General features: G+C 40.5%; 1 protein-coding gene across 2 annotated transcripts; it reads left to right on the top strand.

Moving 5' to 3' along the window:
* The first annotated feature begins 426 nt into the window (after positions 1 to 426).
* Positions 427 to 27749, top strand: loxa (lysyl oxidase a). 2 transcript variants are annotated; one of them, XM_060908220.1, is made up of 7 exons: positions 427 to 1343; positions 3759 to 3867; positions 5296 to 5427; positions 15711 to 15867; positions 17449 to 17544; positions 22437 to 22552; positions 27217 to 27749. In XM_060908220.1, the coding sequence occupies exons 1-7, from the start codon at positions 752 to 754 to the stop codon at positions 27221 to 27223; spliced, it is 1209 nt and encodes a 402-aa protein (XP_060764203.1). In that variant the 5' UTR covers positions 427 to 751; the 3' UTR covers positions 27224 to 27749. The 2 variants fall into 2 exon arrangements, with proteins under 2 accessions (XP_060764203.1, XP_060764204.1); XM_060908221.1 differs by lacking the exon at positions 27217 to 27749 and having other exon boundaries at positions 22437 to 22556.

A 27749-nucleotide genomic window follows, 5' to 3' on the forward strand; every position in this document is an offset into this window, starting at 1 on the left:
CTAATATTGGCGCCTGACCTCGGAAATGCACTTTTACCTGAATGGGCACAAATGCCCACAGACACCCTCCAAAATCTTGTAGAAAGCTGTTATAGGAGCAATGAGGAGGGGTCCATATTAATGCCCTTGGTTTTGGAGTAGCATGTCCAACAAGGACATGTACAGCATGGTCATGTGTCTACAGACTTCTGGCCATATGGTGTAGATCAGAATTCAGAAACGATGCCACATGCTGATGTAACTATTGAACTGAACAAGCCCAGTGCTATGAGGGATTTTTTATTTTCTTTCTTGAAGAGAAAAGTGTCTAGTGTTTTTTTGCACATCATGCAGCTCACGTTCACATCTGCAGGGGCTTGTCCGAGACGAAATCAGAAACTTTTAGGGGGGAAAATTTAAATAAAATAACCCCATCAGCTCCTCCTTCTGCTTTCACTTTGCGCATCAGTCGGATGAGGCGCAGAGTAACAGGAGGCTGCACCAAGATCTTTTTTTTTCATCATGCACATTGCTTTTTGTTACTTTTTTCTCTGAGTAGGTTGCAGGAAGTATAGTTTAAGCTTTGACTGTACAATTAATAATAATAATAATAATAATAATAATAATAATAATAATAATAATAATAAATTTTAAAACCCAGAGCATCAGACAATTAATTGTATTAGATTAATTTTTTTAATATAGGCCAATAGAGTCACTGGCATTAACTGGCAGCAACTGTCGCGCGGACGTCGGGAATCTCACGGACAAAATGCGCGCACGACAACTCGACACGGTATTTTACGCGTGCGCGCAACTGTGTTTATTAAGCTGCGTCCTCCAGAGCGCACGGTGTCAGCGGGATTCGGCGCCTCTCAGGCGGACCATCCAGTGGCAGCACGACGGGAGACTCTTCAGCATCCTGAGTCAGGGCGCGCAGTACGTGCCTCCGTTAAGGAGAAGCGCAAACGGAGATGGAGAGCAGCGGCAGCAGCAGCAGCAGGAGCAAGAGCAGCGGCGGCAGCAGTCTCCGGTCAGACCCTTAACCGTGATCAGCAGCAGCCATGCGAGACACAGCCAGCCGTCTGGTCCTTCCGCGCCGTCGCGCTGGTTGCCACTCAGACGCGCCGGTGCGCCTCGCGGCCGCGTAAACGACACCGCGCGCACGGCTCCGGGTCCGAGGTCGGGTCCGTCTCCATCAGCGCCGCCTCCGAGGGCGCGAGAGGACGCCATGGTCGGAGACGATCCTTACAATCCGTACAAGTACAGCGAGCAGGACAACCCGTACTACAACTACTATGACGCGTACGAAAGACCAAGACCGAGACAGAGACCCGGATACGGAACAAGTTACTTTCAGCACGGTAAGGACTCGCCCTGGTACCGTGTACTATTTTATTTATATGTAAAATATTGATAAGCCATGACATCATGACAATTGCTCTAGACTATAGAAACATATGCAAAGAAAACAACCCCACTAAACTGTATATTTCCTTGTCACAGGAGTGGTATCCCAGGGGTACATCTCTTTTTTTTTTTGCACTATATTTAGTCTCTAACCACCATGGTCACGTGATTGTCGTGTAACTTAAAATGTGCAAATTTAAGGTGCATAAATTTGGGACAACATTAAGGACCACTCCTGTACCTTTTCCCCCCAGTTTTACATGACATGCACCTTTCCAGGTACTAAATGTGAGAAAAAAAAAAGTGTCCTTGAGGTGACAAGTAACAAGGAAAGGTAGAGTTAAGTAGCCTACTGTACTTTTGAGTATTCCTGAGAGGAGCCTGAAGAACTGGATAACATTCGGATTGCTATACACAATATAATGTATTTTAATCATTATCACGATATCACAATAATATCACTATCATATACAGTATCACAATACACTTTCAGAAAATAAAGTAGATTGTGGTACCTTTTGGGGCACAAGGGCTTGTCACTGGAGCAGGACACTCTAAGGTACTTAATTGTACTTTTTATATACTGCTTGGGAACATATATGTACCTTCTGGGTCTTATAAAGGAACAAATAGTAACCTTGAGGTCCAATAATAAACCCTAGAGTGAAGATTGGTGATACGAGTGTAGATTGGACCTTGGGGGACAGAAACGGACTCCTATGGTACCCCTGTTTCTGACAGTGTACTAATACAGTATCACAAACACTACAGCTTGTAAGTAAGCACTTCAGTAAAGCACAAGTGTTTTGTGAGCATTTTGACCAGATATACAGTATTTTGCTAAATTATACTGTAGCTTTGGCTCTTACTTTTGGTCAGATTACTGTATTGCACTGCTAGTGTATAATCATGACACGTAATATACTTTGGTCAGATTGTGTTATCCTGGCTAGCTGTGAACATTCAGTTTTCATCCACAGAAACAAAGAAAGAAATCCATCTTTTATATGGAATAATATTCAATAGTGCAGTGTCTCAAATCATGCACTGTGCACTATATTCTTAGACTGCATACTATGGACTTAAATACTGTACCTGTATTGGTGTAGGATAGTTTAAACAACAACCCAGAAATGACAACTTACCACGTGGCGCCTCATATTGTTGAACGTTGAACAGCCTGAACAGAACAGAACAGTCTCCACAGATACAGTCACTGATTTTAAACCCAAAACATCTGCCCTAAATTTTTTGCTCCTTATCTACATGTCTTAAAATGCCTTTCTCACTCTGTGCATCGATCGTCTTAAAAGATTCAAACAGCATCCAGTTCTAACTGCTCCATCTCTTCCGATTTGTAAATTTGACTCGAGTGCAAAAAGTGTGTACTTTTCCACACTTCACATTTTTTATCAGGAGCTCCAGCAGGTCTCCATCTCCTTGAGTTTCCGCATGTGAAAGCACTAGTTGAAATAAAAGTACATAACTTGAAACAGCTACAGCTGTTCTGCTAAATAAAGTGCCGTTAATAATGCAAACATTGTTCTTTTATCTCAGTCTCTTCCTTATATACACAAAAGCATGAATGAAAATGCATTAGTTATCTTTAAAGGGGAACAGAGGGCAATATATAGAGTAAATATAACAATAAAACACACATTAACGAACCTTATTCAAGACTTACAAAAGTTTTTTGTTCTAAGGTTGGAAAGTTATAGTGTTTTGAAAGTAGCTCGAGCAAACTATTTCCGCAGTTTGAACAGCCCGCCATGATATTAATTTTATCCAATCAGAATGCACGTTCATTTTCTCTGCGTAACACTCATGACGTATGTATGTGCCCAGTTGTGTTGGCTCATTGAGGTTGGGACTAGCACGTGTGAATCGGAAAGTAGGATGAATTGTAAGTGATCGGCTACACAATGCCACAGTGTGTTGCTTTCGGGTGTAATAACAGGACCGATGGAAAGCATAACGATCCTCCAGACGTGTCTTTTGCGGGATCTCTTCGTATGATTCGACAGAGCTGTCGCTTTCACTTGATGCGCCCGACGCCATGATTACACGCTTCTCTCCTAGTGCAGTGGGTAGGGCTGACGTCACGGTCTTTTAAAAATGGCGACTCTTGTGCCGTTTAGCGTACCGACTATTATATTTACAATTACCAAGATATTTCGTTGTTTTCTAGTATATAAATTTGATAGCATACTTAAGAATACGTTACTTTGTCACATCAGCAACTGTATATATTATATTTGGTACCCCTTTAAGCAATAATGTTAACTCCGATGTGGATTGATTAGTGTTGATGAGATTTGCATTGCCAGCTTCATTTGGCTCTTGAGATAAGATGTTGAAGTGTTCTGCAGGTTTGCCTGACCTCGTGCCAGATCCGTACTACATTCAGGCCTCCATCTATGTGCAAAGGGTGCCGATGTATAACCTCCGATGTGCTGCAGAGGAAAACTGCCTTGCCAGGTATTGCACAAGAAAACTGGAGTTTTTCTTCCAGTGTGAAACAGAAACATTTGAGAAATAACTTAAATGCTACTAGGTTGAATTACAGTTATGAAGGTGTTTTAAGGTCTCCTATCAATCAAGGTGACTAGATTTGTGTTATATTCTTGAATACACTGATTGGTGAAGCACATTCACAAGCCAGTGCAAGGGATGGGTAGGAGTGGCGTCCGCTATCCATTATTAGCTACAGAAAGGCAAGATGCCTGACGGAACTCTCTATGATGATGATGAAGCATATTCCAGAACATAACACAAGTCCACTCCCTTTCATTAACTACTACGAGCTAGCTAGCTAACATTGGAGAAAATTGTCATCTGGGTATGGTCCGTCTTTTTAACTAGATTAAGTGAGCTTAGACTGTACAGGCAGCAGTCCTGTCATTATTGTTGTTAAACCTTTTATCTCTTTACCTCATTGATATTTGGATTAGCATTGATTAGCGCTGAGCATCCATCACGGGAGTGAACTGATAAACTGGTTGATATGGCCTCAAAACATGACATCAATAAAAGAAAAAGGGAAATGAAAATATCCCACTTGACATTCTTTAAACTTATGTTGCTAGCTTTAGTTAATATGGTAAGATTATCGAGCTACTGTGCTAGCTAGCTAGGTACATAAAATAAACAGCTAAACAAACACCTAGTGTTGCTAACTTTATTTCAATTTTATGTCAGCATGGGCTGTTTTTCTGTGTGGTCTAAAAGAAATCTCAGACAAATGTCACATGACTACACTTGAATGCTAGCTAGGGTTAACGCTAAAGTGTCCTTGCTAGCCATGCTACTCAAGTTAGCTAGCAAATTAAACAGTGCTTGGTTTGACAGTTGCTAGTGTGACATTTTGCTTTGTGTGACATGTTGCTCTGGCTTGTACCGCTTCTGTAAGTGTTTTTGTGTCTGTCATTTATTATTCATGTGTCAGTCCAGTTTTGGTCTTTTACGGTAAATACTCAACATTGTCCATGCTTAGTTTGAATGTTGTGCAGGACAGAAAAAAAGGATATGGAAGTATATTAAAGCAACTAAGGAAAGCTAGCTGACATGACTGATAACAGTTTACCAGATGAATGATGATTATCTCTGTAAAATTCCTGTAATTCAAGCCATTTCTGTGAAAAGAGGGAGGAAAAAGTGAACTCTTGCTATAGAGGGAGGAGAACTTCACTCCAAGACATGGAAAACTCATCAGCAGACTGTTCAAGTAATTATTGAAGCGTACTGAAACAGTCTAATCCCAGAGGGAGAAAGAGAAAAGTGCAACAATATTTATTGCCAGTATATATTCTCCTCAATCTTTCACTTTTCCAAAAGTAGTCTGAACTCTCTGAGAACCCCGACTGATGTCTGATGTGCTGTGTTCGGTGTCCTGTTTGTGCTGAGCAGCTCGGCGTACAGGTCGAGAGATTATGATACACGAATGCTGCTGCGCTTCCCACAGCGTGTCAAGAACCAGGGCACATCTGACTTCCTGCCTAACCGGCCACGCTATTCCTGGGAGTGGCACAGCTGCCATCAGTAAGTTTCTCTCTGCCTGTTTCTTGCTGTCACAGCAGAACTGTATGTGTTTATTTAGCTGGGATTATATCTTTGGTTTGTGTTTTCTGGCATTGTCCCAATTTACATTTGTGTGATGCACAACTGATGAGTTAAATTTAATTTTCTGAAACTTAACTGACCAAATGAAAAAAGCTAAGTATATAAGCTATAACCATGTGTCGCTGTAAGACATATATTTCATTTATACCTATTCCTTACCATTTTTCCAAATAATTATATGAACTCCATTGTGTTGTAAAGAAACAAAATAAATAAAACAAAAAAATTATGATTTATACTATACCAAGACCTTTAATAAGTTATGTTATATATACAGGTGGCGGCACGGTGGTGTAGTGGTTAGCGCTGTCGCCTCACAGCAAGAAGGTCCTGGGTTTGAGCCCCGGGGCCGGCGAGGGCCTTTCTGTGTGGAGTTTGCATGTTCTCCCCGTGTCCGCGTGGGTTTCCTCCGGGTGCTCCGGTTTCCCCCACAGTCCAAAGACATGCAGGTTAGGTTAACTGGTGACTCTAAATTGACCGTAGGTGTGAATGTGAGTGTGAATGGTTGTCTGTGTCTATGTGTCAGCCCTGTGATGACCTGGCGACTTGTCCAGGGTGTACCCCGCCTTTCGCCCGTAGTCAGCTGGGATAGGCTCCAGCTTGCCTGCGACCCTGTAGAAGGATAAAGCGGCTTGAGATAATGAGATGAGATGAGATATATACAGGTAAAACACCTAAGATATGATATCAGGTCAGAAGTGCGCATCTCCGTTTCTGAATATGATATCCATGCATTATCTGTAGCCGCTTATCCTGATCTACAGGGTTGCAGGCAAGCTGGAGCCTATCCCAGCTGACTATGGGCGAGACAAGTCGCCAGGTCATCGCCAGGTCATTGCAGGGCTGACACACAGAGACAAACCACCATTCACACTCACATTCACACCTACGGTCAATTTTGAGCCACCAGTTAACCTAACCTGCATGTCTTTGGACTGTGGGGGAAACCGGAGCACCTGGAGGAAACCCACGCAGACATGGGGAGAACATGCAAACTCCGCACAGAAAGGCCCTCGCCGGCTGCTGGGCTCAAACCCAGGACCTTCTTGCTGTGAGACAACAGTGCTAACCACTACACCACCGTGCCGCCCCTTGAATATGATATAAATATTCTAAAAAAAAAACAACCTCTTTCATATCCTCTGAGCATTTTTTGGATCCTCTAAGTTGTGATATTTCAAGTTCAGTTTGACATTTCTGTTGTAACTCTGCCAGATGTGATACAAAGCCTTATTCAGATCATATCTGGAGACTAAGAGATCAAGACAAAACCTCTTTTTATACAAGATTTAGTTTTTCACTTGGCCTACAATAAACAGACACGTTATTGCTCCTTTGAGAGAAGTTGTATTGTTGTAGCTGTTGGACAGCACAGTGCATGAAAGAAGAGGCTTTGACAGAAACTTTTATCCAAAGTGAATTTAGAGTCAAAGTCTCCTGCTCCTGTGCCTCTCTAGAAGTAGCTATAGTGAATGTAAAAAGTCTATGCACCCCTGTTAAAAATACAAAAAAGAGAGAGAAGAAGAAGAAACCAAGTTAAACCACATCAGATAGTTTTCCACCTTTATGTTGTGGTGATATAGCAACCAACAGAATTCAGGTAAGAAACAAACAGGTTTCGTAATTGCACACACCCTTTTAAAATGGGGCATGTGACTGTGATCAGAATTAACCAATCACATTCAAACTCATGTTCAAAAGAAATCATCATACACCTGTCATCGCTAAAATAATTCTGATTAACCCCAAATAACGATCAGCTGTTTCTTCAGAATATTTCTGACTCTGTAGAGTCAGAGAATAAGAGAATTGTTTTATAATCATACTGTCAAGTGTCACCCAGTTGATGATGGGTTCCTTTTTGAGTCTGGTTCCTCGTCATGTCATCTCAGGGAGTTTTTGTCGGCCGTTCTCACCTCTGGCTTCCTCATCAGGGAAAAATTTAAATTTTTACATTTATATCAGGACATTTATATCTGTAAAGCTGACATGTGACAGTGTCCATTGTTAAAATCAATATATAAATTAAGATTGAATTGAATCGGATTTTTTTTTTTTACATCTTCTGGGTTTCATTGGACTTCCGAAGCCACGGTCTGCATTAAATGTGCGGAGAAAAAGGGGTCTAAATTTTGTCAACACCTACATACGATCTCCACGAACTATGTGTCAAAATATGTCATGGTCTGATGAGACCAAGGTAAATTTTTTTGGGCATGATTCTAAAAGAAATGTATGATGCAAAAACAAGACAGCTTACAGTGTCTTGCAAAATTATTCATCCCCTTGGTGTTTGTCCTGTTTTGTTGCATTACAAGCTGGAATTAAAATGGATTTTTGGAGGGTTAGCACCATTTGATTTACACAACATGCCTACCACTTTGAAGGTGCAAATTGCTGTTTTATTGTGACACAAACAATAATTAAGATGAAAAAACAGAAATCTGGAGTGTGCATAGGTATTTGCCCCCTTTCGTATGAAACCCCTAAATAAGAGCTGGTCCAACCAATTCACTTCATAAGTCACATAATTAGTTGATTAAAATCCACCTGTGTGCAATCAAATTGTCACATGATCTGTCACATAATCTCATCTCATCTCATTATCTGTAGCCGCTTTATCCTGTTCTACAGGGTCGCAGGCAAGCTGGAGCCTATCCCAGCTGACTACGGGCGAAAGGCGGGGTACACCCTGGACAAGTCGCCAGGTCATCACAGGGCTGACACATAGACACAGACAACCATTCACACTCACACCTACGGTCAATTTAGAGTCACCAGTTAACCTAACCTGCATGTCTTTGGACTGTGGGGGAAACCGGAGCACCCGGAGGAAACCCACGCGGACACGGGGAGAACATGCAAACTCCGCACAGAAAGGCCCTCGCTGGCCACGGGGCTCGAACCCGGACCTTCTTGTTGTGAGGCGACAGCGCTAACCACTACACCACCATGCCGCCCCTGTCACATAATGTCTGCATAAATCAACCTGTTCTGGAAGGACCCTGACTCTGCAATATGACTAAGCAAGCAACATGAAAACCAAGGAGCCTCCAAACAGGTCAGAGACAAAGTTGTGGAGAAGTATAGATCAGGGTTGGGTGATAAACGTCCCAAACTTTGAATATCCCATGGAGCACCATTAAATCCATCTATTATCTGTAGCCGCTTTATCCTGTTCTACAGGGTCTCAGGCAAGCTGGAGCCTATCCCACTTGACTATGGGCGAGAGGCGGGGCACACCCTGGACAAGTCGCCAGGTCATCACAGGGCTGATACACAGACACAAACAACCATTCACACTCACATTCCCACCTACGGTCAATTTAGAGGCACCAATTAGCCTAACCTGCATGCCTTTGGACTGTGGGGAAAACCGGAGCACCCGGAGGAAACCCACACGGACACGGGGAGAACATGCAAACTCCGCACAGAAAGGCTCTCGTTGGCTGCTGGGCTTGAACCCAGGACCTTCTTGCTGTGAGGCAACAGTGCCAACCACTACACCACCGTGCCACCTCCATTAAATCCATTATAGCAAAATGGAAAGAATATGTCACCACTACAAACCTGGCAAGAGAAGGCCGCCCACAAAAACTCACAGACTGGGCAAGGAGGGCATTAATCAGAGGTGCAACAAAGACACCAAAGATAACACTGAAGGAGCTGCAAAGATCCATAGTGGAGATGGGAGTATCTGTCCATAGGACCGCTTTAAGCCGTACACTCCACGGAGTGGGGCTTTATAGAAGAGTGGCCAGAAAAAAGTAATTGCTTAAGAAAACACGTTTGGAGTTTGCCCAACAGCATGTGGCAGACTCCCCAAACACATGCAAGAAGATTATCTGGTCAAATGAGACAAAAATTGATCTTTTTGGCCATCATGGGAAATGCCATGTGTAGTGCAAACCCAACACTCTGAGAACACCGTTCCTACAGTGAAGCATGGTGGTGGCAGCATCATGCTGTGGGGGTATTCTTCATCTGCAGAGACAGGAAAGCTGGTCAGGACTGGAGGGAAAATGAATGTCACTAAATACAGTACAGTTCTGGAGGAAAACCTGTTTGAGTCAGCCAGAGGTTTGAGACTGGGATGAAAGTTCACGTTCCAGCAGGACAATGACCCTAAACATACTGCTAAAGCAACACTGGAGTGGTTTAAAGGGAAACATTTAAATGTCTTAGAATGGCCTAGTCAAAGCCCAGACCTCAATCTAATTGAGAATCTGTGCATAACTTGAAGATTGCTGTACACCAACGCAACCCATCTAACTTGAAGGAGTTGTAACAGTTTTGCCTTGAGGAATGGGCAAAAATCCCAGTGGCTAGATGTGCTAAGCTAATAGAGACATACCCCAAGAAACTTGCAGCTGTAATTGCAGCAAAAGGTGGCTCTACAAAGTATTGACTTTGAGGGGGGTGAATACCTATGCACACTCCAGATTTCTGTTTTTCATCTTAATTATTGTTTGTGTCACAATAAAACAACAATTTGCACCTTTAAAGTGGTAGGTGTGTTGTGTAAATCAAATGGTGCTAACCCTCCAAAAATCCATTTTAATTCCAGCTTGTAATGCGACAAAACAGGACAAACACCAAGGGGGATGAATACTTTTGCAAGACATTGTATTACCCCAAGAACACCACATTCACAGTGAAGCATGGTGGTGGCAGTATCACGCTGAAGTGGTGCTTTAGATAGAGGGAATCATGGATAGCTCTGAACAGCAATCTATTTTGGCATAAAACTTTGTGTTAAAAGACAACAAAACAAGATTTCTCAATAATTCATTCTGGAAAAGAAACTAGAAGTAAATGGATTAAGCACACACTTTGCAATCGGAGTAAAAGGAAAAAATGCACAATAACAGGCAGCAGAACTGTAAGTTTGAACATAGAGCACAGCTTTTCTGTTGACCATGCTTGCTATTCAGAAGAGAACAGATTTGAATTTGAATGTTTATGTGCTCCTATAAGAAAAATGTATGTGATTCAAAAACAACCAGCCGTCACTGCTGACAACGAATAAACGACTTGTAAGTTGAAATGAATTACACTGTATTTAACGTTGTTGGGTGAGAGTCTGCATTATCTCATCTCACTCTGTGCTAAATGTTGGGGTTTGGGTGCTGGTGGTAGAACAGGAAAATTGTCTGTGGTCTTGTTTAAAGGAAAACAATGTGGAGGCCCGCTCTGCATGCTCTGCGTGCTCTGCCGTTCCAGACACTCTAATGGCTTTCGGAGCATAGTTTTGCACTGATGTCAGCTACGTTTCACCGCCATGTATGGAGTACATGTGGCCAAGCTCCACTCAACACACAATCACACACTTACGGTCCTTTTAGCACAACACTGTACTGTGTTTGTTCTGGGTGATGCATAATGACAAATTTCTGGACCTGATTTACCCTAATCAGCAAATAACTTAACAAGCTCGAACCCCACTCACCATTTTATGCAATGAGGTTTCAGATCAGAATCAGGATATGTTCAGTTAGGAAAAAAAGTGTCCCACATACACGATATTTGTCTCTTCTTAAAAGAAAAATGTAATTTTTGCCACACTTGTAGACATCTTTGGTGGCTGATGTTTGCTTCTTTTAGTTTTGTGCCACAAATACAAGGCTAAGGTAGCTAACAAATAGTGGACGTCTGTCAATCTTTTCGGTAAATGTTTTTTCTGAGTTTCAGACCTCTTAAATGATCACACGCACTTGTTCATTTGGTTTAGGACACAGTGGTGTTTACTGTTATCTGTCAACATGACCAAAACTTCAATGTGTAGCTGAATGCTGTTTGGTTATGGAGGCGGCCATTGTGAACAACCAGGATCCTTTTTTTAATTATTTTAATGCAGCTCCCAGAGTTTGAAGTGATTACAATGATAGTGTAGTTCACCTTTTCTACATTAATATTTCATTTCAACTGATTTAAAAAAAATGAACTCACACAATATATATTCAACATATTTTGGAAAATCTACAATTAAGGTAAGTGCAACATGTACTAAAGTTGATATATCTTTTTTTTTTTTGGTTATTTTTAATTTTGTGTTGTTTTTTTTTGCCAAACCATTAATTTAATTATTGTTACATGCAAGAATATAAAAAAATAATTAAGGGTGAAAAACATAAAGGAATATTGTGCAAGTATTAAGACTATAATAGCTTCTGTTCTGCCAGCGTTATAATACACTTTGTGGAGAATGTACAAATTGAGCCATTTTTTAATACAAAAAAAGGAAACTATTTTTGGAGCATTGCACAGTTTGAGATTTTCCACATGTCCTTTTCAGTAATTGTATGAAATGAAATATGGCTTCAGTATGAAAGTCTGCATACCAGCGCTGATCCCATGGCCTTTCTCCCCAGATGGACCTGAAGCCTCGTTTGCAGAGTTTTATTCACAGAAAAGCATCAGAAATATCTCATCTCATCTCATTATCTCTAGCCGCTTTATCCTTCTACAGGGTCGCAGGCAAGCTGGAGCCTATCCCAGCTGACTACAGGCGAAAGGCGGGGTACACCCTGGACAAGTCGCCAGGTCATCACAGGGCTGACACATAGACACAGACAACCATTCACACTCACATTCACACCTACGGTCAATTTAGAGTCACCAGTTAACCTAACCTGCATGTCTTTGGACTGTGGGGGAAACCGGAGCACCCGGAGGAAACCCACACGGACACGGGGAGAACATGCAAACTCCACACAGAAAGGCCCTCGCCGGCCCCGGGGCTCGAACCCAGGACCTTCTTGCTGTGAGGCGACAGCGCTAACCACTACACCACCGTGCCGCCTGCATCAGAAATATTAAATCTTAAATTAACATTGTGTCATTCAACTAGCCTTCGCCAAGAAAAGTCTGACTACTGGATCAGAACTGAGGGTCTTGTTCAAAGACCGTAGCCAGGGCAGGACTTGAACTCACAACCCAAAGCATCAGGGGCCCAAAACATTAAACACTGAGCACTAAATAACTTTCCTCTAAGGCACCCTACCCTTAGTTACTGATTTGATTTCTTTTCATTTATTTGATATTTGATTTTGTTTGATTTCACATTGCAGTTACTTAAAGAGTTTAAAATGTGAGGTGTGTGTGTGTGTGTGTGGGTGGGTGGGTGGGTGGCTGAAGATCTAAACACTGTAAAACTCAGCATTAATTGTTCAGAAATACAACAATGGAAAAAGGTAAACAAACCTTTCCCTAGTGTGCTTACAAATCGGAAAAAAATCACCCACACATGGAGAACACTGAGCTGGCACTAAATAAATTATTACATTAGCTCATTTTATCCAAATGGACTTACAGGTGACTGAGGTGTGATAGAAATAAGTGAGATAAGGATTTGCTCAAGGACCTAACCTTACACAAGGGTCTTCAGTTTTATCTGCAAAGGGCCGGTGTGGCTGTAGGGTTTCATTCCAGCCAAGTAGGAGGTGCACTTGGTAGTTCATTGGAGACCAGCATGAACTGATTAAACAAGTGGAATCAGGTGTGACTCCTGCTTGGTTGGAATGAAAGCCTGCAGCCACACTAGCCCTTTGTGGATAAGATCCAAGACCCCTGCCTTCTAGTGGGTATACACACGTGATTTTGGGCTGTCCCAGATGAAAGATCACCAACGTGAAAGAAACAATGGCAACATCTTTGGCCGTCGTTGTAAAATGGTGGTCCTACGTGGCACTGTGAGAGAGATTCAAGATGGCTGTTACAACCAAAGATAGTCTGGGACAAAATTCTGACTGTGTCAGAAATTTAGGATGACCATCTCACAACATGACTGCTGCTACGACCTACACCTACTATCCAACCAATAGGAATGCAGAATGGCTTACTTACTTACTCAACCAGTCTCAGCCAGGCCCAACGTCATGATCCATATTTGTGCCTGACTATGCTAGTGGCACCTGAGAATAACGATCACAACTCCTCCAATGCTGATGGATGCCCAGTGGCCACCTATGGGAAATTTAGAGTAGCCAGTTGACCTAATTTGCATGTCTTTGCACTGTGGGAGGAAACCGGAGCACCTGAAGGAAACCCACGCAGGCACGGGGAGAACATGCAACCTCCAATCACAAAGGCCCCAGTCAGCCACGAGGCTCAAACCCAGGACTTTCTTGCTGTGAGGCAACAAAGCTAACAACTGCATCACCAATGCAGTATGATATGACGCATTGATCAACGCAACACTGGCGCCAAGCCATAAAGGTTACATACATCAAACTTGATGTCATCTCCAAGTTTATTAGATCCATGTCACAGTGTGGCTTGCAATAAATTTATAAGACTGCTGAAATCTCACATTCTGTAGGCACCATTAAACACTGACCACTACCTCACTACCAGTCACGGGCGATTGCTCTAAGACAACGAGGGAGGCTCAGCCTCCTCTAAAAATGACAAACATCATGTAGGATGAATTGCGCTAGGCTTATGTTATAGCCGACCTTATAACATTGCTATTTCAGATCCAGAATCATAGAAATATATGTGCTCAACCCAACTACAGTGCGAAATCATTCCGTTATAACCTTCCCCAGTTCGCCTAATGTGTGCGTGAGTTTTTTCCCCCTCGTGACAGCGTGATGCAGCCCAGCCTCAGTGGACTTCAATGGCATTTGGGAGCGATGCGCTTTTCAATCTCAAAATGCAAGACGATTATTGGACAAATACTGCGAAAATGCCCGCCCACGGACTCCGAGCCTCACAGTGGGAGGGACATGGCAAAGCTTTCCGCGAGGAGACTGGTGATTGGTGAAAGCGGACGGATATTTTCTTTGATTGACAGCTCGTTTCAAATATAGACAGGCAGCGGTGAATCTCAGTTCAGTCCCATGCGGATTCGCAAGTGCTGTGGTGTATTGTAAGAGATCAGCTTACATTTCGATTTCATTCATTACATACGGTTTCTACCAGCTTTTTTAGTTTGTATATATTTTCATTGTAAATGTAGTGTTGTCAAGTTTGCTATCTTAGTTCCAGAAATTTCGTTTATTTGAGTGACTGAACTTGAACTTGAGGGGGCTAGTCAGCTAGCAAGAAAGCTGCGCACGGATGCCAAGCATTGTTGATTTAATTTTGGCGAAGCCATTTGCCAGTCTTCCTTTCGAGGGAAAAATTAAAATTAAAGAGCAGGGTAGACCAACGCCTCAAATTGACTTGGTGAAAAAGGTAGGGAATAATACTCGTTCCTTTCAGCTCTCCTGGTATGAGAAAGTGAATTGGCTAACAGCAAGTGACCCACATCAACAACAGTAAATAGGCTACTTTAGTAATATGTCATGGATGGACCAAAAATATAGAATCTATTTAAAATGTTTATGCTGAGTATATTATATTGGAATATATATTTTTCTGGATATGAATTAAACACAGCTACAATTTGGAAAACATTTTTAAACAAAAACACAGCCGAGAACATTTCACACTACAGACCTGGATTAAAAGTGAAGGGTTATCAAAATTGTCAATAAAACATTTCTCAGTCAAAATAAGTAAAATATAGGGAAAGTGTCACTGAATGAAATGTGTGGCACCCAGCTCTATGTTTGGCTCCCCAAGGTCAGTGCTTGTGCCTATTCCAGAACACTCTGCTGTTACTGCTGAGGTTCCTGACAAAGAGCTGCTTTCAATAATGATCAATTTTTAAACAACATGCCACAATTTTAAAATATAAAATGTTAAAATATACCCCCCCAACACCACCATCATGTATATTGGACAGTAGGCTAATGGGCCAAAAGAACCTGTTATTTCACAGTTTGTGACCCTGCCAACAATCAGCCAGATCAGAGGCAAGAGTATGGGCAAAACTGATGTGTTTTTTCTTTTTTCTTTTAAAATCTGGAAATATCGTAACCGACCAGCCTCCCCTGTTTGAAAGACTACCGGCCGCCACTGCTACCAGTACCTCTTTGATTAAGAAATAATATAAAACATTTTATGAACCATATCAAGCATTATTTTCTCTTTTTTTTTTGGTCAATCCATGTACTTTTTTACTTTTTGATATGGTGATATTAGCGTCTGTTATGTTCCCTCCATATCTACCCACATTTGTCATTACAAGGTCCCTGAAGCATGAGAAGTAAAGACCTCAATATATATATGTGTTTTAAAATAATTGATACAATTATCCTATATACTCTAAACACATGGTTGAGGTGTTGACCAAGTCATCTGTGTATCCACAGGCACTTTCACAGCATGGATGAGTTCAGTCATTACGAGCTACTGGATGCCAGCACTCACTCCCGTATGGCTGAGGGACACAAGGCCAGCTTCTGCCTGGAGGACACATCCTGCGACTATGGATACTACAGACGCTTTGCTTGTACCTCTCACACACAGGTGATGTACATTACAGTTTATTCTATCCACGTTTACTGGATATGAGCAGTCGTGCGTTCTGATTAGCTACTCTACTACTAGGCTATCAGCTCATATACCGTGAGTAGAGAAAAACAAAATAGCGGAGCATGTTACTGAACAAACCAAGGACGAAATAAAAACTCTGCTCAAAAACAAAACCCTCCAAAATACAAAAAAAGGCAACAAAATATGGAATACAAGTATTTGATGGTAAGAACATATCTTTTTTTATTTTTCAAGAATTATTACAGCATTTTTCACGAGTTGCTACTGTCATTTTGCCGGTTTGTTGACATTCTGAGCGGAAATTATTTGTCGGACGTTTTGTATAAAGTTTTTATTTATCGAATTTGCTAAAAATAAAAATGCTCTGTTTCTGAAAATCCAGTGAATGTGGATAGAATAAAACAGTTATTCCACTCAACCTCGTTGTACATGGCTTATAGCCGATTCGGTGCTACGTGCCTCATTGGCTATCAGCTCACGTATGACTCTATTTCGTGGAATAACTCTTAAATAGCTCCACCTTGGCTGTGCCTATTGATAATTCAAATAACACCTACATATATAGGAGTTGATATGAATGAACCTGTGTTGGAATTTTGATGACAGTCCAACACATTTTACTTTATTAGTCCTCAACTGAAGAATTTCTGTTTTTTCAAAATCAAGAAAATTGTTTATTTTTAGCTCAGTCATAATGTTCACGAGGATATTTGGGTATCTGATCCATATCGACCATGTTCACTGCGCAACATATCCCAGAATCCAGAAATGGTTTTGCCTGGATATTTCAAACTATGGCCCATGTATGATGAAATTCACGTTGGGTACTCTCCGATCACGGCATTGTCAAAAAAACTTGCATGAATTCTTGCATGAATTTAAACAGATATATTCGGATTCTTGGGGTTTTGGCACAGTGGTTGTTATTTAACAAAGAAAAATGTGTGGTTTTCTTTATGGAGATTTATTTAACATTTATGGAAGGAGTCTCCAGAATCAGTGCTTTGAAAAAGTCAGTAAGTTTTCTGCCACAGGAAAGCCTTCAGGACAGATGATTTTTTATTTTTTTTGCTTTCAGGTCTCTTTGTAATATGACAACCTACTTTTTTGAGAGTGAAACAAGTGAGGCTGGTGACTTACTTGTTTCAATGACTGTTTATAGCTGCTATAACACAAGTGATTACAGGAACTAATTTGTTTCACTGACATTTTGTGATGATAAGTGCAACTATAAATGGATAAAAACTAAACTATGCATGTTGCATCAAAGTAATTATTGGCAAATCACTGTTGTATGAGAGGAATACACTACTGGACATGCAGTTACTGGAAAATAATCAGCTTCTACTTGGCAACAGTAACTTAGCTTTTTCACACCGACTCACTGTTGATTATTTTCCTATAACAGCACATCCCTGAATGTTTTAGTCCTTACATCAGCGACTTGTAGTGCGTTTTTGAATTTGATTAAAAAAATGATCTTGTTAGCATAATACAACATTGTGAATAGGGACAATGTTGAAAATGTTTGTGACTGTGTATATGCTGTCACAGGGCCTGAGCCCAGGATGTTACGACACTTACAACGCCGACATCGACTGTCAGTGGATCGACATTACAGACGTGAAACCTGGGAATTACATCCTCAAGGTGCGTGATATGAACAAGCTGCCTCTGGATTGATATAAACAGTGGCTCAGAGTCATAACGTAGTATACAGTGGCCTGGAAGTGCAAAACTTATGAACAAATTAAAAAACACAAAAAGCCAGAAATGCAACAGTTAATCAGAACATGCAACAACAAACCTAAGAACACAACACTAAACATAGAAACATGGTTTAAAGAGAAAGGGGCGGTCCTTATTGTACTTCACATACTCGCTGTTGATTGGACACGGCATGCGACTATCACAAGCAAAAATAACTATCTAGTTAGTCAAGCGAAATGCAAATTTTCTTATGTTACTATAGTGAGGAGTAATTCATCTTTTTCTGTCTTCCTTTAGGTGGCTTTTCATCATTTGTATGCGCATATTACAGTTGTTTCTGATTGATTAGGCACAATTTTTGAAACCTTTGGCTATTTTTGCAAAACCCTTCACACAAATCGCAAAACCTTACATCCAATTCGCAAAACATCATAGATTACTTGCAAAAGCAAACGCTTTTTGCTAAACTGTTAACACTCTTTTCAAAATGGTATTTTTGTACACAACAGTACACACAACGCATAACATTAATAAGCACACGAAGCAACAACTGAACACTGACAGTAAGAATGGAAAACACATCTGGCTTTTGCTTTCTCTGTGCACAAGGTAGTCTGTCAATTTGAGGTCATACTTTTTGTCATCGTTCTGTAAACACACAGGGATCCAAATTTCAAGTATTTTCAAGTATTTCAAGGTGTTGACTGTATTTGCTGTAAACGCATCAAAACAAACATAAGTGATAAGTGTTTTTACATGCAGTTATTTCACAGAGAGAAAAAAAAAACTGTCATGTCGTCTTTCTGGATCCGGCCACAAGATTTCGTCAACATCGCATGCAATGTCTTCAAGTCCAAGGCACCGAGGAAAATACCTCCCGGAGTGTCGTATCCAGGCCTGACATGACGCCTGGTCAATATCCCCACATGCCTCCTCCATTGCCTGTAAAAGGGCTATACGTTGATGGGGATGACGGTCATAGACCTTCCAGCGCCAGGCAGAGAAGAACTCTTCGATAAGGTTCAAGAAGGGAGAGTATGGGGGGATGGAGAGTAGAGCGAAGAGTGGGTGATCTGTAAACCATTCGTGGACCAAAGCAGCCCTATGGAAACGAACATTGTCCAATATGATGACATACCTGGTGTGCTCTGGTCTCTGAACATTAGTGAACATGTGATGTACAGTGTCCAGGAATGTAATAATGTGTGCAGTGTTATATGGGCCCAGGGTTGCATGATGGTGAACAACACCATTTTGACTTATAGCTGCACACAGAGTTATGTTGCCACCGCGTTGTCCTGGGACATTGACTATGGCACGGTGTCCAATAATGTTCCTGCCACGTCTCCTCGTTTTAGTAAGGTTGAAACCTTCCTCATCTACAAAAATCAGCTCATGACCTATGGCATCTGCATCTAGCTCCATCACTCTCTGGAAAAGACAAAACAAATTCAGCACAGCAGGCCCAAGCACAGCACGACAGAATGTACGTCCAGATCCAGCACCAATGATACTATAGCTTACCTGCACATATTCATATCGCACTTGTTTTACACGTTCACTGTTTCTTTCAAAAGGGACTCTGTAGATTTGTTTCATTCTGATTCTGTTGCGGGCAAGTACATGAAACAATACAGAAATGCTCACACTGTTTATGTCTTGAAAGGTGGTGTCATCCTCCATTATGCACTGCTGTATTTCTCGTAGTCTTATGGAATTATTTGCAATGATCATATTGACTATATGAGTCTCCTGTTCTGCAGTGAACATTCTTCCTCTGCCCCCAGCTGCTGGATGTCTAGCAATTCTGTAAAGTAACAATTTCAGTATTTTTACATGCATGGTCTTGTTGTGTTCCTCATTAGAGTATGGCAGTGCTACAAAACTTAGGCCCTGTCCACAAGGCAATGGATTCAGGTGAATCTGATAAAATTGTTTATCGTTTCGGCCTGGCGTCCACATGGCACCGGCGTTTTGGGTGCCCCAAAACGAAATCTTTTGAGAACGGGTTCCAGAGTGGAAAAATCTGGCAACGGCCCCATTGCAAAGTCGTCTGGATGAGTAGAACGGATTTGTTTACGATGACGTCACAACCACATGACTGTCAGTGCTTCACGCCAGGTAGAAGTGTAACAAACTCGATGCGAGTTGTCAACAAATCCTATAACTTGGTTCATGAAACACGCTTACAAAATATTTTCACTGTGAATATTTATTGTGTAATGGTGCAAAGTGAGAGAGAGAGAGAGAGAGAGAGAGAGAGAGAGAGAGAGTGTGAGAGAATAGCCCTTAGGGCAGAGTCTTTAGTCCAATCACTGCGTAAGTATTGAGTATAACCAAACCACGCACCGCCCGTGCGCTTTCCAAAAACAAAAACAATCCCGCCAGCAAAAATAGGAAAAAAAAAGGAGCAATCTCACCTCTTCAGATGTTGGTTTAAGTCTGACAATACATTCCTCAAAAAGGGCGTAGAAGAACAAAGTAATCCATCAACGTGTAGCATTCAATTTATTCCGGACCATTAAAGAATTCTGGAGGATATCAGAATGTTGGCGTACCGGCTTCCATCTACCCCCATTCATTCCTCTTTCTGCGTCTTTCGTTTTACGCTACTGATTAATAATCAAAACTTTGTGTGGCTAATGCTACAGAAGAAGGGGTTTATGCGCATGCGTCTACTTCTTCTATTGTTCTGGTGTCTCCGATGGGACCGTCTTACAGCGCACGTAGAGGTGTGGCATGTGTATTGCATCATTTTCAGCAAGCATTGCGTTGCCATATGAACCTGATATTTTACTGATCCGTTGCCCATGTGGACGCGATATTTAAAAAAAAAAAAAATCTCGTTGCCGTTGTCGTGTGGATGTAACCTTAGTGTAAAGTGACTGTACTAACCGATTCTCATTTTGAAATGTCCTTATGATGCTTGCTACAGTGTAGCGGCTCAAGTTAGGCTGAACCCGTCGGACAGCTTCCTTCAAGGTCATTCCATGGTTGATAACATGGTCCACTATTGTAGCTCTGATGTCATCAGTAATTCTATTTCTTACTCTCCTTCCTCCTTCACCTCCACGTCCTCTTCCTCGACCTCCTCTAATTCTCACTCTTCCTGCTCCCTCCATTATACTCCACACCGACAGCTTACCTGTGGCTTATTTATAGTGCTCAGGCTGATTGCAAAGTGAACTAATTATCTAAAACTGTTTTCACATGGGGGCGGCACGGTGGTGTAGTGGTTAGCGCTGTCGCCTCACAGCAAGAAGGTCCTGGGTTCGAGCCCCGGGGCCGGCGAGGGCCTTTCTGTGCGGAGTTTGCATGTTCTCCCCGTGTCCGCGTGGGTTTCCTCCGGGTGCTCCGGTTTTCCCCCACAGTCCAAAGACATGCAGGTTAGGTTAACTGGTGACTCTAAATTGACCGTAGGTGTGAATGTGAGTGTGAATGGTTGTCTGTGTCTATGTGTCAGCCCTGTGATGACCTGGCGACTTGTCCAGGGTGTACCCCGCCTTTCACCCGTAGTCAGCTGGGATAGGCTCCAGCTCGCCTGCGACCCTGTAGAAGGATAAAGCGGCTAGAGATAATGTGATGTGTGTGATGTGATGTTTTCACATGTGACAGTGTGGCCAGACAGTTGGCCAAATAGTGTAAATAATAGCTATAAATGTGTATAGTTTTGCTAGGAGTGTGTTGGAAATTTGGAAATTGAGTGTAAAGCAGTGAGTTGTGTTTACAGTTCTGCAAAAGGTGTGCTGTGCAGTGGATTGTACTTACACTTTTGCAAAGTGTGTGTTACAAAATTACAAACTCAGTGCAAAGCAGTGTTTGTGCTTTTAGTTGTGCGAACTCAGTGAGTGGTTTTGCGATAGATATTACTAGTTTTAGAAATTGTGCTACAAGAATCACCGTTAGAGTTTAAGCATTCAGAAAAAACTGTAACACCATGCAAATTTGACAGATGATTGAAAATATCAACATGTAAATTAATAAACATAAACACGAATGAAAGCATGGGTAAATCCATTTAGGATCGTACTTCCTCACACTGTAATCATCCTACAACTCTTTGTTTTCTGCGGCCTCTCAGACTAACGTAGACTGTAGCCAATGAGCAACGAGTATACGATGTTCAGTAAGGACCGCCCCTTTCTGTTTTGAGAAAATGTTAATGTGATTCTAAATGAGCTTTTCTGCTTTCCCATTTGTTATGGCGTGTTTGGTTTGGCTGTTGTGTGTTTGGTTTGGATGTGGTATGTTTGTCTTGATTGTTGTGTGTTTGGTTTGGCTGTTGTGTGTTTGGTTTGGATGTGGTATGTTTGTCTTGATTGTTGTGTGTTTGGTTTGGATGTGGTGTGTTTGGTTTGGATGTGGTATGTTTGTCTTGATTGTTGTGTGTTTGGTTTGGATGTGGTGTGTTTGTTGTGTGTTTTGGTTTGGCTATTGTGCATTTGGTTTGGATGTGGTGTGTTTGTCTTGCCTATTGTGTGACTGGTTTGGATGTGGTGCGTTTGGTTTGGCTATTGTGCATTTGGTTAGGATGTGGTGCGTTTGTGTTGCCTATTGTGTTTGGTTTGGATGTATTGTGTGTTTGGTTTGGATGTGGTGTGTTTGGTTTGGATGTGGTGTGTTTGGTTTGGATGTGGTGCGTTTGGTTTGGCTATTGTGTGTTTGGTTTGGATGTGGTGTGTTTGTGTTGCCTATTGTGTGTTTGGTTTGAGTTGTTGCTGTTGCTTTTATTGGTTTGTTAATGTATTTATGGGTCTCTGTAATAATGCACAAAACAAACAAAAAACTAAGTCATTGGTAATAATACGTGTTTTTGTTTGTTTGTTTTTCAGATCGCCGTTAACCCCAATTATCAGGTTCCAGAGTCTGATTACACCAACAACATTGTACGGTGTGACCTTCGCTACACCGGCAACTACGTCTACGCTTCAGGATGTCAGTTGTCACCGTGAGTGTTATTTTATGGTTCCTCATTTCAAAGTCTTGGATGACGTTTTAAGTATAGTAAAGGATATAAGAAATTACACAGTTTCACTGTACTCCTGAATACCAGTCCAGCACTGTGGCGCTTTTGAAATGTAAACCAGAGTTCATCAGGTAGCAGATATTTGAACATACAATGATAGCAGTATTGTGTTTATCATGAGATGTAGCCAGTATCACAATCGTATCTTATTCTAACTTAAGCATAGGAATGGTAAACTCTGATTGAAAACAGTTGATTTTATGTTAAAATTTAGAACATAAAAGAGTAATTTTTTTTATTTATTGTTTTTTAAATTCTTTTCAGTAAATTATTTTTTGTAGACATAATACTTTTTCAGATTTTTTTCAAAAATGCCAGTTATACTGTACATACAACCTTATATATCGTGATACATATTGCGTATCCTAAAAATGTCTTGAGGTATTGTGATATGATATATTTTGTCATATTAGACACCCCTTGTGATTTGTGAACAATTAACCTAACCCAGAGGCCGTGATTTCAGTATTAAGGATTTGTTTCCTTGCACAAGTTTGTGTTTTTGTGCCTCTGAGTCATCTCGTGAAAAGTTTCATAAAAGGTTGATGTGTTAAATTAGGAAGAAAAAAAAGAAACTCAGCAAAATTCTAACGTGTGTTAATGCCGAGCCCATTTCCTGGGCTTGGGACTGGGACGAAGGTTCAGTGCACAAGAAAGTGAAATCAGTACTTCCCTAGATGACTTTGACTGGCATCAAGGAAGTTGCGTCAACTCCAAAGCCACACAGAGTCATTCAGATAACTTTTCAGAGTTCCAGTATACAGCAGCTGATAATATATGATCACTGTGCTCCAAAAATAACCTGCAGTCCCTTCTAGAAAAAAGGTGATCATCCAATCTATTGTATTGCATGTCTTAAGAATATACAGTAGTATCTTAATATAGATTATTGCTGCTTTTCATATACAGATTATATATATTATGAGAAGAGACATGATTTTATTTTAATCATAGAATTACGGTAGGTGTACTTTTTTTCAACATTATTTCCACATTTAAGGACCATTCATAAAGTTTGAGAACAAAGCAGAAAAATTCAGTTAATTAAGGATGAAATTGCTGGTATGTCTGAAATTAACAGCCACATATCCTTCACTGTCATAACTCGTACTGTAATATTTTACATTTCTCTACACTGGTATACAGAAGAGTTGTACATTTCCATATCACCCCCTCTCCAGAACAAGACATCTGCTATTTTTATTTTTAACAGCATATTTAAAATACATTGGTGGAAAATGCACATATATTGACATTTATAAGTATATATTTGCATGGTGGTTTTTTTTTTTTCAATATATCACAATGTATTTCTGTAGCATAAGGCATAGATGCAAGTTGGAATCATATACAGAGGATATTACACACTCTCAGAAAATAAAGTACATTATTGTACCTTTAGGGGTATAACAGCTTGTCACTGGATCTAAGGTACTTATTTGTACCCTTTATATATTGCTTGGAAACATATATGTACCTTGTTGGCCCTAAAAAGGTACACATAGTTACCTTGAGGTCCAATAATGAGCCCTAGGGGGTACATTAGTGTAGATTGGACTTTGGGGGACAGAAAAGGACTCCTACTATACCCCCGTTTCTGATAGTGCACGGTGGTGGGAAGATATGAAGTTTATCTTCAAGTAGTAAATGTATACATCACAAGTGAGCAAAGTGAACAAGTGAAAATATTTTTCAACACGAAAAGATAAACTTCATATCTTCACGCCACCATGTAATGTTCTTTATATCATATGGACACATCCACCAAAAAAAAAAGCAAGTTAATCAAAAAAATTTTAATTTTGAACCGGTTCGTCTAGTCAGCGGAAAAACACTAGGAGTGATGTCATTGGATTAAAATATCAGGAATTATTATACATACAGGACACTTTTTTTGATGGAATAAAAATGTTCTATTCCCTTCTAGCGGGTTTCATTCATTTGGTTTGATAGCATGCAATATTGTTAGCATATCGCTTATCCGACGTGTATTGCGTCACTCTATCCAATGGAGAATGAGCATTGAATATGGTTTACGATATTGCATGGTTGTCAAGACAACATGACGTCACATGTCAGAGATGTAAAACTTCCGTGCTAGCGAGCGACTGGGACAATTTGTAAACAAACATGGCCGCCAGGTTTGCTTCGTTAAATACAGAAGATTTTGAGAGAATTTTGAAAGAGAAAGACACGCTGAACACTCAAAAGGAATGTGTATGTATTATAATAATAATAATAATATTGGCTGGCTTTTTTTCATGGTATATCAGATATATTCCATTCAGCTACTTGTCTTTGACTCGTTCAATATCATGCTAGCTGAATGGAATATATCTGATATACCATGGAAAAACGCCAGCCAATATTATTTAAATGTGTCACTCAGATCCGTGATGTATTTCGTATGAAAAATGTGAGTTTTTCAACACAAGAAGATAAACTTCATCTCTTCAAGCCAATGTATGATTTTTCTTTTTATTAGATTTGACACATTCACAAACAAAAAGTACCCAAATTTATCAAAACAATTCATTGAAAAATGTTATTCAATGTCCTGGATGTCGTTCATATGAAAAATACAGGTGGAATATTTTCCAGTAAAACACTCATGTCTATATTATTATTATTATTATTATTATTATTGATTACACTGTATTTAGTTTTGGGACCATAATCTGAAAGTGTTTTATACATAAGTTTTGTTTGTTTGTTTGTTTGTTTGTTTGTTTGTTTTTTAAGGATTTATGATAAAGCACAATACTGAAACAATCAACAATGAACATGAAACTATAGGAAAATTGAAGTATAAAGTACAATTTTTATCTCAGATATTTAACACAAACTTATATTAAAGTGCTGATGACACGAACATGACTCTATGCGATTTCTTAAATAAACTATACAACATGGCAAACATGTTAGATTTCTGTTATAATTACGTGAAAAGAAGCTGTTACGCAAATATCCAACTTTTAATTGCACAGCGCAAGAAAACTGGGTCCGTGGCTCGCGGCCATGTTGTGACGTCAGCGGAAGAACACGCTGCGGTTCACTGGCTGTTCTACTCTGATTCTACTCAATGGAAATGGCGCATGAAAACGCCGGTGAACTCTCTAGTGCTAGCTCTTCCTCTTCTGGGAGTCTAGAATTGTGTTGATCTCTTCCGAATAGAATCTATGATAGCCTACCCTCTTTACCCTTTGCCTCTCATTGCTAGACGGCAGTTACATGAAAGCCGCAAGCTTTCACAAGCAAATACATGACTGATATCACGCCGACTTTATGATTACATTTATGATTATCATGTAGAATCTATAGCTCTACATACCTTTATCTTATGTCGTTTCATAACACATGTTCTGACAGGAGGACTGTCTTTGGATCCGGCATAGCTACTAGTAGACCCCCTCTGGAATACTGGCAGTGTTGCCAGATTGGGAGGAATCCCGTCCAGTTGGGCGGTTTCAAGTGCATTTTGGTGGGTTTTGAACATATTTTGGGCTGGAAAACTTCAGCAGTATCTGGCAACAGATACTGCTGACGTTTTCCAGCCCAAAATATGTTCAAAACCCACCAAAATGCACTTGAAACCGCTCAACTGGGCGGGAAACCTCCCAATCTGTCAACACTGTGTAGGCACTGCTGATGGTAGTAACACACGTTTGTGCTGAACTGAACACCCAAGAGATTCTTTTAAGCTGGGAAGGGTGTCAAAACAATCCAAATCGAAGTGTTCAGAGCACAGGACGGATGTTGGTGAGGGCTCCCACTTGTCACGAGTGCGCCTGACTTGCTTCACCCACTTCGCATGCAGCTCGGGATCTCTGGGAAACTTGAATAAACTTACCCCATCCTTGTAGGTTTTGGAGCAAAAGCCGGCAACACAACGCGAAGGCATAATAACTAATATATATATATATATATATATATATATATATATATATATATATATATCATTCATCTCATCTCATTATCTCTAGCCGCTTTATCCTTCTACAGGGTTGCAGGCAAGCTGGAGCCTATCCCAGCTGACTACGGGCGAAAGGCAGGGTACATTCTACATTATATATATATATATATATATATATATATATATATATATATATATATATATATATATATATATATATATATATATATATATATAATGTAGAATAATAATAATGACAAACTGAACACCTGTCGCATTCAAAAACAAACTGGTAAGTTAGGAGGAAGGTTCTTTCGCTGACGTCATATAGCTCCTCCTCCTCTTTCGTCTCCTGGGTGCTGCAGCCCTGTCAAATTTGCCCAAATAGGCGTGTTTTTTATCATAACTTGTAAAATAGGCGCCTTCGTGAATTAATATATGGATCATCGGGAATTACTTTTTATGTTATAAAACATTGCCAAAGATGTCAAAAACGTGTCATCAGCACTTTAAGGATGCATAAAATCTCTAAAGGTAAAAAAAAAATGTTTTATAGTCTGGAAAATAACCCCAACAGAAATGTCTAACATGGAATCCCTTCACTCTGGATTGTATTGCGTTTGATACAGATTCAGTCAAATAACCAATACTGGTGTGATTTGCTCTGTTACAGGTATTAAAACACGTCCAGGCCGACTTCACAAACCAGGACAGACCGAGGCGACTTAGTCATCCTAAAGAAAAGTAGTGTTTTTCCACACTAAGACTGAATATGATATTTCTGATACAATCATTTTGAAACTTAGTGCATATTACAAGATCAAGCTTGGGTACAGTTCTGTCTTGGGTTTTGGGTTTTTTTTTTCCATTTTGTCGAATAAATTGATATTTCATGTAAGATGATAGACATATTTTAATAAAGATTATAAAATGTTTACCAAAAAAAATGTATGTTCCAGCTGAAGATAAAATGGTCATTGTAGTAGAAACTGCAGTTTATTCACCTATAGGGCCATGTTTAACTCAGCTTCACAGTGACATAGAGTAAAGGTTCAGTCTGATCACGCTGGACAACAATCAGCTCTTTGAGGATGTCGGTGACGCTATATTTCTTTATTCTGAGAACTTATTTAACAAAAAGCTCATATTACTGCAAGATATGTATTACACAAAAATGACTTGAATAAATCAGTGTTCATTCTCTGA

The sequence above is a fragment of the Neoarius graeffei genome, chromosome 25 (assembly GCF_027579695.1).
Source record: "Neoarius graeffei isolate fNeoGra1 chromosome 25, fNeoGra1.pri, whole genome shotgun sequence".
NCBI lineage: Eukaryota > Metazoa > Chordata > Actinopteri > Siluriformes > Ariidae > Neoarius > Neoarius graeffei.